General features: G+C 45.9%; 1 protein-coding gene across 3 annotated transcripts in view; it reads right to left on the reverse strand.

Moving 5' to 3' along the window:
* Positions 1-2,335: 2,335 nt before the first annotated feature.
* The window catches only part of IFT122 (intraflagellar transport 122), a 29,321-nt gene continuing 18,719 nt past the window's right edge, over positions 2,336-12,937 (reverse strand). Inside the window, exons 18-29 of one of the 3 annotated variants that reach the window (XM_038149031.1) lie at positions 12,675-12,841; positions 11,640-11,811; positions 10,980-11,082; positions 10,061-10,201; positions 8,989-9,086; positions 8,028-8,128; positions 6,726-6,891; positions 5,646-5,757; positions 5,124-5,252; positions 4,223-4,302; positions 3,428-3,589; positions 2,336-2,773 (exon numbers count right to left, since the gene is read on the reverse strand). In XM_038149031.1, coding sequence (XP_038004959.1) covers positions 2,684-2,773; positions 3,428-3,589; positions 4,223-4,302; positions 5,124-5,252; positions 5,646-5,757; positions 6,726-6,891; positions 8,028-8,128; positions 8,989-9,086; positions 10,061-10,201; positions 10,980-11,082; positions 11,640-11,811; positions 12,675-12,841 — 1,521 coding nt within the window. In that variant the 3' untranslated portion in view covers positions 2,336-2,683. Of the gene's footprint in view, positions 2,774-3,427; positions 3,593-4,222; positions 5,048-5,123; positions 5,253-5,645; positions 5,758-6,725; positions 6,892-8,027; positions 8,129-8,988; positions 9,087-10,060; positions 10,202-10,979; positions 11,083-11,639; positions 11,812-12,674; positions 12,842-12,937 lie in introns of those variants that run through there. The other 2 variants (XM_038149030.1, XR_005258377.1) reach the window with 2 other exon arrangements.

The following is a 12,937-nucleotide window of genomic DNA, read 5'->3' on the forward strand; positions in this document are numbered from 1 at the left end:
CAGGAGGATGTGCCAGAGCTGCTGGAGCTCGTGGGTGTAAGGTGGGCAGAAGTTCACGTCCTCTTGGCCTTAATAAACTTCCTCCAGTCCCGGCCTAGTTTTCACCAATGTTCCTTGTAAGTTAGTTCAGAAATAAGTTCAATGGAAAAAGCACAAAGCACTGTACTCTCCTTAGAGCAGAGACCAAGGTGGGAAACCTGCCTCTAAGTGGGGAAGGTGGCAGGAGCTGAAGTGCTGGCACCACGGACTAGGGCAGACCTTGCTGGTAGCCCAATGCAGGCCACAGTCTCTGGACAGTCCCAAAGGTCTTCCTTCACCTTAACATGAAAACACCAGGTCCTCACACACACTCTGCTCACCCTAAGTCCCTCTCAATTAATTTCTCACACTTGTTTCCAAGGCCAAAGCAGTGCCACTTTCTAACTGCAAATGCAGCTCTTTACACTTGTACCTGGGCACGCAGGGATTAAAGGTTTATTTCCTAAAACACTTTAAGCTGATGCAATAAGCCACTGCTGAGGTAGCAGCTGCTATGCAGAGCTTAGGGCTGGCGTGCGTCACCACTGGATGCAGCAGTGGGACAGGCAGGCAGCTGAGAGATAGAGGAACGGGGCAAATTGCTCACAACTTCCAACCAAAGTGCCGTGCTGGGACCTCTTGTCCCTCCAGGGATGCCTCAGCATGAAGCCAGCTGGGGGGCCCCAGGGCACAGGGCAGCCTGGACTAGAACCCTTCATCATGCATGCATGAGACATGCAGAGTGCTTCTGCCCAGAAAAGCCCAAAACACTTTTCAAAGCTAGACTTTATTCACGGAGTTGTTTAAAAAAAAATTGGTCCATTTTGTCTTGGTCCATTTTGTCTTTGTGTCACAGCAAACCCTTTCTCTTCAGTTTTATAATTTCTCATTCCCACTGGCTCTGCACAGCCAGCTCCGCTCCAGAAGGAGCTGAATTCCACCCTGGCTCCCATCTCAAACAGCATTGTTTATCCATGTCAATAGCAGAGTCTTCACTGCAAACAGTGACAGCTGAGTCAGAAAGCAGACGAGCTGTAATTAGAACAGAATGTTTTTAAAGTGGTAAATCAAGCAAACTTGGTCAGGAACCACTGAGGGACTCGGAAACTCGGCAGTGTGATTGCAGGGTCTCCTTTTCCAGAGGAACTCGAGCAGACAGACATCCCGTTTCACGTGCAAAGCGCTGCTCCCGTGGGAGCTGCCCTGCGAGCACCGACCACCTCCGCCAGTTGCTCATGTCCTTTCCCACTGCTGGGACAGGCAGGCTGCCATCCCAGCGGAACTCGTGGCAACACGGGCACAGTTATCCTGGATTAAATCAAGAGATGCACCACTTCCCAGCTCCAGCCAAGCTGGTTACCGACGTGAATCTTCCTGCTGCTGGCATGACCCCGTGCCATCCCTGAGTTTCCCTGCCGGGGGTGCGCTGGGCAGTGCTGGTGTCACTGGCAGGGGGTTCACTTCCCTCCCAGCACGCGGGGTGCTGTGTGTTGGTGTGTGAAAACACGTGGAACGGGATGCCCGTCTGCTCAGCTGCTCCGGGGTGCCGCTGGGGAGGAGCACTGCGCTCTCCATCCTGCCCGCCCTGTGCCCCTCGGCTGCAGGGCTGGAACAGAGGGACCGACCGGGACAGCTGGCCGAAGGGGTGTGCCACTCCACATGACGTTGTGCTCCAAAATAAAAGCTCAGGGAAAGGGGGAGGAAGGGAGGATGTTGTGTTTGTGGTGTTTGCCTTCCCAAGTGACAGTTACTCATGCTGAGCCCTGCTCTCCAGGAAGCAGGGAATAAATTCCTTCTGGCTTTGCTTTGCTTGCAGGCAGAGCTGTGCTGCAGCTATTAAACTGTCTTTATCTCAACACAGGAGTTTCTTGGCCTTTGCTCTCCTATTTCCTGCCCAGTCCTGCAGGGAGAGCGAGCCACTGCAGGGGCTCAGGTGCTGCCTGGGACTGATGCCCCCGTGTCCCCTGCCTCCACAAGAGGCTGCAGCAGAGAGCAGCAGGTCAGCCTCCTGCCACATGCCCGCGGAGCTGGCGCTCGGCTCAGGACTGACACGATGCTGGGGACACCCTGCTCGGCAGCACTCCCTTGGCACAGCCCTCAGGCGTGCGCAGCCTCACACGCTGCACTGCACCCAGGTGAATTCCACACGGATTCAGCCCCAGGGTGGCTGTGAGATGCCCCCAGTGCCAAGAGCAGTGCAACTCTTCAGATTATATTTGAAGGACTCTAAATGCTATTCTTGCCTAAACGGGATAGAAAGGAAAAAGAAATTTCCAATCAGAAGCATGAGTATTATAGCAAATTCTGAGACAGTAAATAGTGAAAAATAGTCCCATTTATTTGAAGATCTGTCAATAACTGGTGTGTGTTAAGGAGCACAATCTGGAGTAAAACCAATTACTTGAAGGCTGAACTTGATTCTAGAAATGTTCCTGTAAAATTCTGTGGCACTTCAGCTGCTTGCCTGGAAAATGCAGAGCACATTCACAAAAAACAGACGTTTTAATTTAAAAAAATAGTTACAATTCTTCAACTTGGTTCCACTCTTACATAAAAAATCAGACAAGATGACATAACTAAGTTATTAGGAAAGCTCTACAGATCTAAGAAGGGTTTTGCCAAGCCAACAGGGGAGTCTGTTGTTGAGGTAAAACACTGGTTTTCTTCATTGGTTTGACTCATCTACTCTCCGCCGACAGAACGGACAACAATTATGCTGGAGTATGAGGAGCTCATAGTCTTCTGTGTGAAACATCTGTTAATTAGGAACAGATTTAAAACAAGTTAGCCCGTACCCTGCTTAAAGAAAATGCAAGCTGAGTTCAGTGGCTGCTCAATAGCACAGATAGTCTGAACTGCCATCACAGAGAATGGGGCCTCTTGGTTTCAATCGCCCGAGATGCTACAGCCTGGAACACAGCAGTGAGCACTTCACGGGCCTCTGCCAGAGCTGCTAACTGCTTTTGCAGAAGGATGGACAATTAGGCAGTTGAGTAAGCAAACGTGACTGAATCCCAGCATTTCAAAAAGCCATTTCTGAGCAAGGCAGGAGCAGGACTGAACCACAAGGCAACAGTCACTGACTGTTTTCCTTGCTAGACCAGGCTGCAAGTCAGAGAGACAGAGCAAAAGGAAATAAATACAAATCAGCTTCTGTTGGTCAGCCAAGGTTTGCTCAAGAGGCTCTGACTTGCTGTCAGGGTGACTTCTCAAATTCAGCTACGGCCAAGTTTTCCAAGGCAGCTGTTCCCCTGTCCATCACACAGCTCAGAGCTGTGTTTCCCTGCTCTGCCTCTACCTCAGCCAGGAATTTGCTGGGTACATTTCAGAGTGAGAGGTTTCAATGGTTAGCACTGTTCCACCCGTCGGGTTGTGGGCAGGCTATGTGTGTGTCTCCGTGCAGCAGTACCTGGAAGCAGGAGGGGCACATGGTGATGGAGGCGTCGGGCAGCAGCGAGCGGTAGTACTGCCAGCGCAGCGGCCGCGGCCAGCGCTTGACCAGCACGTCCCTGCGGCTCATGGCGCGCAGCACGGCGCGGCTCACCACCACGGGCACGAACGCGGAGCCTCCCTGCTGCACACAGCAAACAACTGCCGTCACCGCCGGAGAACCACGGCCCTTTCAGCTTTTTCACTTGTTCTAAGAAGCTAAGCAAAATTCAGTAGAAGCAGCTAATGCAGACCTGGCCCAAGCCTTGTCCCCCCAAACTCCCTGTCAGTTTTACCAAAAGCTCCAGTAACAGCAGCATCCAGCCACATCTGCTTCCAGCCAGCTTCCCTTACCTCTTTAACATAACTCCTTGCAAATAACACAGTCTCTATGAGACCCTGCAGTGAGGCCAGCTGTATAGGTGTGCTGCTGCTGTACCAGTGCAGGTGAGGAAACAAAATTCCAGGAGTGTTTGGTTTAAAATCATTGCTGTTTTGTGAGGTTTGTGTTTGTTTGTTTGAGGGGGGTTGTGTGGGTTTTGCTGGTTTGTTTGTTTTGAGGGGTTTTGTTTGTGTTCTTAAGGGAGGAGTTAACTGGTTAGTCCATTTCCCTCTCAAGTGCCATCCCCCTCCCAGTCCCCTGCTCTGAAGCTCCCTTTGCACCACATACACACCAGAAGAGTGAGTTTGCAAAGTAAAATTTTCTATTTAAAAAAATCTATTTAAAAAATTCTATTAAAAATTTTCTGTTGGTAGACACAGGTACAGTTCTTACCTCAAAGCTCAGTTTTGCTGTAAAGGGATCATCATCCTCAGTAATATCTGTACTGTCATCAAGCTTCAAACTCTGAACCTCTGGATGCATGTCTTAAGGAAGGACAAGAATTCCTGCAAAACTGGCTCTGCTTCCCACAGCCAGCACTGACAGAATCAGTGTGACAGCACCCCAGCAGGACCCTTGCTGCTTCAGAGTGTCTCAAATTGTGACAGTCCCCCGACCATTACAAAAAGTCCCAAGAAGGCCTTGCTGGGGTTTCAGTCACTGGGGAAGTTTATCACTGCAGCTGCTGTAGAACAGCCAGAACAGACTGACCACATCCAGGCATGACATCAGCTCTTACCCTTCCACAGATGACAGAGCAAAGGAAGCAGTCTATTGAAGTTGCATTTTTGGGCAGCTTTAGTCAGAGTTTGTGTGTTCTTGTGCATTACTCTACATCAATCTCATATTCTATAACCCCAACAGCAACTGGGAGCTCTGGATGCCAAAACATTCCAAACCAGATCTCAACAGGAACAGTTGTGAAGTGCTACTTCCCTTGGCTAGGAGAAGGCAGCCTCTAAAAGAAGCTGTCATTAGAAGCAACACACTCCAGATTCCCTTCATCCTTGTCAGAAAGCAGTTCACACAGAATAGGTAAAGCATGGCATTCCACTGTTAAAAACAAACATTGCCAGGATTGTAAATAAACTGTCCTGATGGAAAAGCATCTTGACAATACTAGGTTTAGTTAAACCATGTTTTGTTTGTTATACTAACACAACAAAGAAACAAGATGCAATTGTACTTACATCAGTCATATGACAGAAAGGTTTAAACCTAAGGGGAAAAAATAAACCCTAAATGGTTTAATTTTTCCCTATGAAAAGGAAACCAATTCTAATCAAAAGGATACGCTCAGTCATCATCTCTTGCCATTTATTCTCTCTTTTACTCACTCTTGGAGCTTCAAGATCAATGAGAGCTACAGCTTCTTCATCCGTGATGCCATCTTCCAAATAGAACTCAACCAGATGCAGCACCTCTAAAAGGTGGGAAAGGCAGGAAGTGTTTGACCTGAGGAACTCAGGAAATGCCTCATAGCAGATACCGTGCTCCTTCATGTCAGTGGTGTTCTGCCCAGCTTCTCTCATGAAACAAGTCAAATAAAATAAAACTGCAGCAAGCCACACCCCCCAAACTTCTGAAGGGGTTGTGTCACAGAACACTAGATGCATTTCAGTGTCTGGCAATGCACCAGTGCTGTGCTGCTGCTCTGCACTGAGAGCCAACAACCTCCCCTTAGTCAAATTCAGCAACAGTAAAGGAACATTTGTTTGGCCAAACAGCAGTGCAGAAAGAAGGAATCACGCAGTGACCTACTCTGTTAACATTTATCTACTTGCAAAGCGCGACCAAACCCGGCGTCCCAACGCACCGTAGGAGGAGGCTGAGAAGACGAAAGGCTGCCTGCAGTTGATGCAGACGTTCCCCAGGTTGTTCAGCAAGGGGTTGTTGGTGGAGCACCTGTAACACAGGGGCACGAGCTCCTGCAAAGACAGATTGAGAGCATGGCAACCACAGGCCGGCACATCCTCAGCTCTTTGCTTTCCATTAAACACGGGCCCCTCCGGCTGACAACACTGACGCAGCACCAGCGCCGGTCTGGAGAAGCACTGCTGTGAAATCAGACCTGCAACATCTGAAATGCTTTCCCTTCTTAACAAACAGCAAGCTTTCCCATTAAAAATAGCTGTCTTCACCACTTTAACAATTAAATTTTCACCTTGCCTTCGCAGTAACAGAAGCACAATTCTGCATCAAATCTGCAGGGACAAAAGAAGCTGAAGGGAAGTTTACTGAAGCAAAGTTTTTTGCTCTAAGATTTGGTCAAATTTAGGTTCTCCAATTAATTAATCTCTTCCCAAGAGAAGAGTTATTTCAGGCAGTCCTTAAAGGGTGTGTTTCTATTATTTCAGGAAGCCAGGTGTATGTTCACTGGTACAATGCAATTTATTTTAGTGAGTACTCCCTGAGACATGGCTTTATAGAACACTGCAGAAAGCCAGACTTCAGTGAAAGAAGAAAAGGTGTTAAAATAAGATTTACGGAAGGAAGGTCACTGAAGAGATGGAGGGAGGAGGGGAAGAGTGTTAGGAGTGGGACAAATGAAAGTGACCTCCAGCTGGAGAGAGAGACAAAGACTGTGGAACAATAGCATGTGAACTGGGGAGAAAAGGGCTTGGAAGAATTAATAGGCAGTGAGGAAGGTGACTGCAAGAGAGGAGAGGGAGGATGGAAGCTGCCCACAAAGAGAGGGCTGATTTTAATTTGCTCTCAGGAGCAGAAGGAAGTCTGACTCAAAGAATAACAATAAAAGGACTGTGTTTCCAGCAGAAATACAATTATATCACAGAGCCATGCATAATATATTTCAGATTGTTTTGTGCACACAGGAACTCATATTCTAGGATTAGGCCACATATTAATGATTAACATGAAACACATTACAGCTTACTTCACTGTCATGGAATGGCTTGGATCGGATTGTCAGGCTGCCCAGCTCAACAGATTTCTGGAACCTGTCTGGGATCTGCAGTCCCTGCAGCTTGTCATAGGCATGACGAGCCAATTTATATGCACCAAGAGCTTTACTCTGCTTTGCCAGGGCCAATAATGTATTGCTATAATTTAATTAAGGAATAAAAATACATACAGCATTTATGAAAAAATGCAATACTCTGTCTAATCACAGAAGTTGTGCAATGAAGCACATCCAACACCAGGACTTCAAACGGGCTTTAACCAGAGAGATCTATTTACAGAACTTCATTTACTAACACGTGTGAAAGGACTATCAAAATATCTCTGGGCAATTATTAGCAAGGTAAGGAACTGACCCTACATAAACACTGCTACGGCTCCATTTACAATATTTCAGTAATTTTGGGGTGTATGTATTTTCCCCCAGCCACAAAAAACCTAAAATCCTAACATTTTTTACAGCGTAAGTAACCCAGTGAGACTGAGTAAATGCACCTGATGTGGTTTGAAAGAGTGTGCCCCATGTTACCAACCAAGTGTTGTCTTCCCTCCCACCAGAGTGAACTGCTGTTTATACCTACTGACCACAAGGCCTGCTATCAAAAACGTCATGAAAATTCTACATTTCTAAGCAAGGAAGTTATGAAAAGGAAAGCTAATTATCCCATCCAAAGCCAGAAATGAAGTGAAACCAAGACAAGACCTCCCTCTGGCATCCAGGGACCTTGTGGCTGTCTCCTCCAAAAGGTGCATTTCACTGGGCTCACGCAGCCCCTTGAGGAAGCACTCCCCAGAGGCTGAGTAGCACTAACAAAGCCATGCAGACGTTGGCTGGCAGAACACATGGCCACACGGCCCTCACAGGAAGCAAAAGCTCCTGGGTTTCCCTGCTTCTGCCTCAGCTCAGTCTCCCTGTAACAACGCTGTCAAGGTTCAGAGCCAACATCTTTTGGCAGTGACAGATATCCTAGAACTTGCTCCTCTGACACAGGTGACACACCAGAGGGGGCAGGTTTTTAAGGCCTAACAGAGTTAGACATTAGTTGATTTGCACCGCTCTCCAAAACTATATAAATAACAAACCAGTGCAGCTCAGCACACAATAGTTTGAAGATGCTGATTATTCCTGAGGGACAGAAGTCAGTTCCCATTAATGATAGCCAACAGGTGACACCAAAGTTTTCCTGCAGGAAGTCCCTGCCTTGGACCAACAGCAGTTATTCCTTTCATGTTTCACATGATAACTTCTAGATTTTGTAATATATTGGAAGGATACACTTTAGAGATCCCCAAAGGAGTCTCCTTTGTTAAGCTGTGAAGCAGAAACCTGGAAATATTGAAGAGGGTTTCAGGCAAGTGGAAGCTGAAAGGTTCCTCCTGTGGTATGAAAAACATAGAGACACATTTCTAAGCTGGAAAACCAACAACTTACATCAGTAAGCAACACAGCACGAGGCATCTCTAGAACGGTGTTTCTTTCATCCGTTGAGAAAAGAGATGTTGACAGAACATAACAAGTGGATTTTGCATATCTTTATCACCAAAGCTCACGCCTAATACACACAGAAAAGAGAGACAGAGAGATCAGTGCAGCTAAGACAGAACCTTTAACAGGTTATTTAAAAATGAGGGCAGTCTGCACAGCCACAGTGCAGAGTCTCTAGTGCTGTGAGATCTAAAGTAGTCTGACAGCAAAGAGTCTTCTTTTGGGCAAGGGCACAGAGCAAGGGTTCTCAAATGTTTTACAACAGGTATTTGCACCAAAGGTGATGGCAGCATGACTCCAATTGCTGGAATTAGTAGGAGCTCCTCACTCGTGACTGCACATCAGTGACACACGCAGCACCCTGTGGAAATCCCTGGGCTAATGTGCCTTCTGTTCAACCCTGTTTTCCAATGACTGAGGGAAAAGCTGACCCTGGCCTGGGCAGGAGCAGAGGCACCATGGGATCAAACTGAGGCAACCAGCAAAAAGGGCCACGGGCAGGAGGGAGGTCAGGCATCAGCACAGCCCTGCCCCACCTGCAGCTGTAAAGAGCTGAGCAAGCTCTTGTACAGGACAGCTGAAGACTGTATAATAAAGTAAAATAAAGTTAAATAAATAAATAAAGTTACTATACAGTATCACTGATGTACACTCAATATTTAATTGCCTGAAAAGTCCGAGTTATTTTTGGACTCCCTAAGGAAAAAAGCTCAGGAAGCAAAAATACACAATTCTAAAGTGAGTATCTTACAGTGTATCTTTGGATAAAGTGATAGACATGGTAAACTTCTGCCAAATGCTGGAAGTGATGAAACTTCTGCAACATTTCAGTCTGCTGTCCTTCGTTCTCTGTGGGAGGCAAAGGCATTGGTGTCACTCTCAAAGAGCAGTCTACGAGACTCAGCTGGGAGAAAACAACCTGTTATCATTTCAGCAGCAGCACTGCCAGACGAGGTATGTAGCAGGTCAAGTATGCCTCATCTACCCATGCAGATCATATGCTTACAGAGTTGCTATTCTTCTGAGCAAACTTCTGGCCTGAAACAAGCATGGCAAAACACAGAACAGTTGAGGCCACGGTTTAACACAGCCAGAGGCTACAGATGAGCTACAGACAAAGCATAAGGTGTGCATCCCTGAAAACCTCTTCCAGAATGCCAGAGTTCACAAATTAATTTTGAAAACTTTCACAAATACCAAATACACTACTAAGCCTTCTGGAAAAAACATGCATCTCAAACATCTGAGGGGTGACAGATCAGCTGAACTAAAACCAAAGGTACTCAGAGCACCGGGCAAAAGGCAGTATTCCCAACCTCCTGCATTCATTGTCACTAAACTATATCTACTAACACCTCTCTCCCAGTGACATACAGTCTGGAGACAAGATGACAGCTAGCAAACAATCAGTTTTACCTGTTGGCAGAAATAATTTGTAACATCCCTAACCTATGCTCAAACACTTGAGGTAACTTACTCTCCAACATCTTTTATTTACTAGCATGTTAACCCTCCAGGCAATGGGTGTGGTGGGAAGGGGCAGGAGGATACATGGTCCCAGGAGGCAGGATCTTCATCCCAGCCAGGCTTCAGAAGGAGCCTTATGCCTGCTGATGTCGCTGGTTTGTTTATTTGTTTTAAATTAGCACGTGGGAAAAACAGGGGACTACAAAAATAGCACAAGCCCGAGATGTGCACAGCATTGAAAAACCCAGATGAAACCACCCAGCAGAGCAGCAGCTGCAGCAATGCTAGCACAATGCAGAGCTGTTTGTCTGCGTGCACAACAGGCAACAAGCACACGCTTCCTGCCGGCGCCTCACCTTGGGCGATGTCTAGGCACTGCATGGAAAGCATCCAGTAGTAATAGGCGGCGTCGTCGAAGCGGCTCTCGAGCACGGCGTTGTGGGTGAGCTGCTCCAGCACCCGCACGGCCTCCCCCTGCCTGCCGGCCCTGTGGAACGCTGCCGAGCCCAAACAGAGAGCGCCGCCGTGATTAGATCAATTAACGCGAACTAATGGCCGAACTGAGAGCGCTCCGCTCAGCCCCAACACACACTGTCCGGGGCAGGATAACAGGGATTACACCCTGGTATTCTCCTCCTTGAATGCAGTGACACCAATGGAACACGAGAAGAACCTGCAGGTGTTTCGAAGCTTTTGCACTGTCTCAGCAACTCCTGAGCTCAAGGAGTATGTATAATACGGGTTACTGGGTTGTTTTAATAGAAAAGAGAGAAGATGCTGTGATGATTAGATCTCTGTACAAACAACAGCGATTTCCATGGGATGGAAAGTTAACAGCTCTGTTCAAATGTAATCTTTTAAGCCAAACAAACCCCACAAAAACCTTAAAGAAACGGGAAAACTTGACTTGTGCAAATCCAATATGGCCTAAATAGAAGGAAAAATTATGTTTTTCACTCAGGTTTATAATAGAGCTGCCATATTTTGATTTTTCATGAGATAAAAATCTTACAACAGTTAGGATTAAATGCCAAATACTTCTTACATGGCACACTTAGATATACAAGATAGAAAATCTGGACTTATATTTAGATGCCATAATTTCTGATAGATCCATCACATTTTCCTATAAAATAAGGTGATTTCCAGTTACTTTAAAACCAGTATGAAAAGATGGGTTATATTTGGGTTTGAATACCACTGATAAGAAATTCGCCAGGGCAGAGTCTGCAATGGAGTAAATATGGAGCAGTGATCTGTCAGTGACATTCTCACCTTTCTGGGCTTCCTCAAACCGATCACTCTCTGCCAGCCACTGAGCATAAGGGACATAGACTTCATCTTTGAATTCAGGATGCTTTTCACTCAGAGCAAATGCCTGACATAAATAAAAAACTCATTCTTAGAATATTGCATGGTTTAAACAGTTAAAGGTTTTAAAATATTCCTTGGGATCAATCCTTCAGCTCTAAGAAAATTCACAATGAAACATACACAGAATAGAGAGTGTAATCCATATTTTCTCCAGTATGAAACTGATGTGTTTTAAAATAAAAAGCAATCAACAATAAAAGAAAAGAAGCTTAGCATAATAACAGACTGACTGTTGAAACAGAAAGACTTGAAAGTGATTATCTGGGAAATTTAGTAGATTTCCCAGCAAGAGACAAAAAATATTTGTATTTTTACTGAATGCATTTTCTAAATAAATTGAAGTAACACTATAAATGTAGTTTAGATTCAGTTTCAGAAGACCACACCACCACCAAACACAAGCTGGCACACACGATTAACTGAAGTACTCTGAATCCTTCTGCAAAAGCCTTCCTCCCTCGCTGCAATGCTGGGGAGCCAGGCATTTGCCTCCCTTTTGAGTTGCAACCAGTGCCAGTGAGAAGCAGTGGTTTTCAACACAGAAATCAAGGGCACACTCACTTCTTCCCAGTGATGAGTCTCCACGTGGAGCTGGACCAATGCTTTCAGGTCACCAACCTTCATGTAGGTTTCTGCAGCATAGCCAGGGTTGTCAAGTTGCTTAAAATAGAAGGCACATTTGGCCAAAGGCTCACGCTCAGCTTTATCCAGTTTTCGAGCAATTTCGATCAACCTAGACTCAGCAGAAAGAAGCCAGACGTTTCAGATTCTGCCTTGGTGCTTTGCCTTTTAATTATTGTCATAACTTCACCTTTATCAGTTACCGTTTAATAAACATCCTAATAGTACTACCATGCAACACTGTTTAAGCTGTTTCAGTAAACATTCCAAATAGCTTTTTCCTTTTTTCCTTTTGTAGACTCGAAGCCCTTCCTTCCCTCTTTGCTCACACATTCAGCTCTGTATCTCAGACTGTGCAGAGGGAAGGAGGGAACATGTCCTGCGTGACTCAGTGGCACAGGACACACTTCCCAACCCTGGCCTGAGCAATAGGCTCCTGAATAAACATCAGCCCCTGTGCTGCACAGCATAACAGAGGCAAGGCTGGCCTGAAGGGCCTGGCCAAATCTTAAGGCAGCTCAGCAAATGACCCAAAGTGTCACCTACAATGGTGAGAAACGACCAGAGACAGGAGTGGCCACAGAATTTCTAAAGACTCTAAGCTCCAGGTGACTTCTCTACCCCCTAGATGATTATCCTAAACAGCTGAGAACAGCAGCAAAGGGCTACCTGGTACAGTTACTGCTGTGATGACCACTCTGAAGGCATTCGGGCTATTTTAGACAATCTCATATTTGAGATAAACCTATCCATACTCTTCATTGCTGTAATGCACTATTTTTGTAATACATTTATGGCCCTATCCTCTAAACATATGCAACTTTTAAAACATTTTTAATCATAGGTGTGTTTCAGATAATCTGATATAAAGGCAGATACCAAATACATGTGGTCTTATTTTAAAATTATGTGGAATTCATAATATCTCATTCAAGCTTTTATTATATATTATCTCTGAGGAGACAAAAAACCTACATATCCACCCAGCCGTGGCTGCCGCTGATTTCGATGGCCTTCATGTGCTCTCCAGCAGAGAGGTACATCTCCACTGCTGCCTTTGGCTCGTTGATATCCTTGGCCCAGTCCGCCTGCTTTTTTATCAGCATCTTTGTGTCTTTGGGATCTCCAGATCCCAGAAATTCCTGCAACAGTGCAACACAAAAGTCTGCATTATCTTCAGGTCACAAACATCTTTGGGGTCTAAACTCTAAAACAGATAAAGGCTTTTGTAATGGAAA

The sequence above is a fragment of the Motacilla alba genome, chromosome 12 (genome assembly GCF_015832195.1).
Source record: "Motacilla alba alba isolate MOTALB_02 chromosome 12, Motacilla_alba_V1.0_pri, whole genome shotgun sequence".
NCBI classification, from domain to species: domain Eukaryota; kingdom Metazoa; phylum Chordata; class Aves; order Passeriformes; family Motacillidae; genus Motacilla; species Motacilla alba.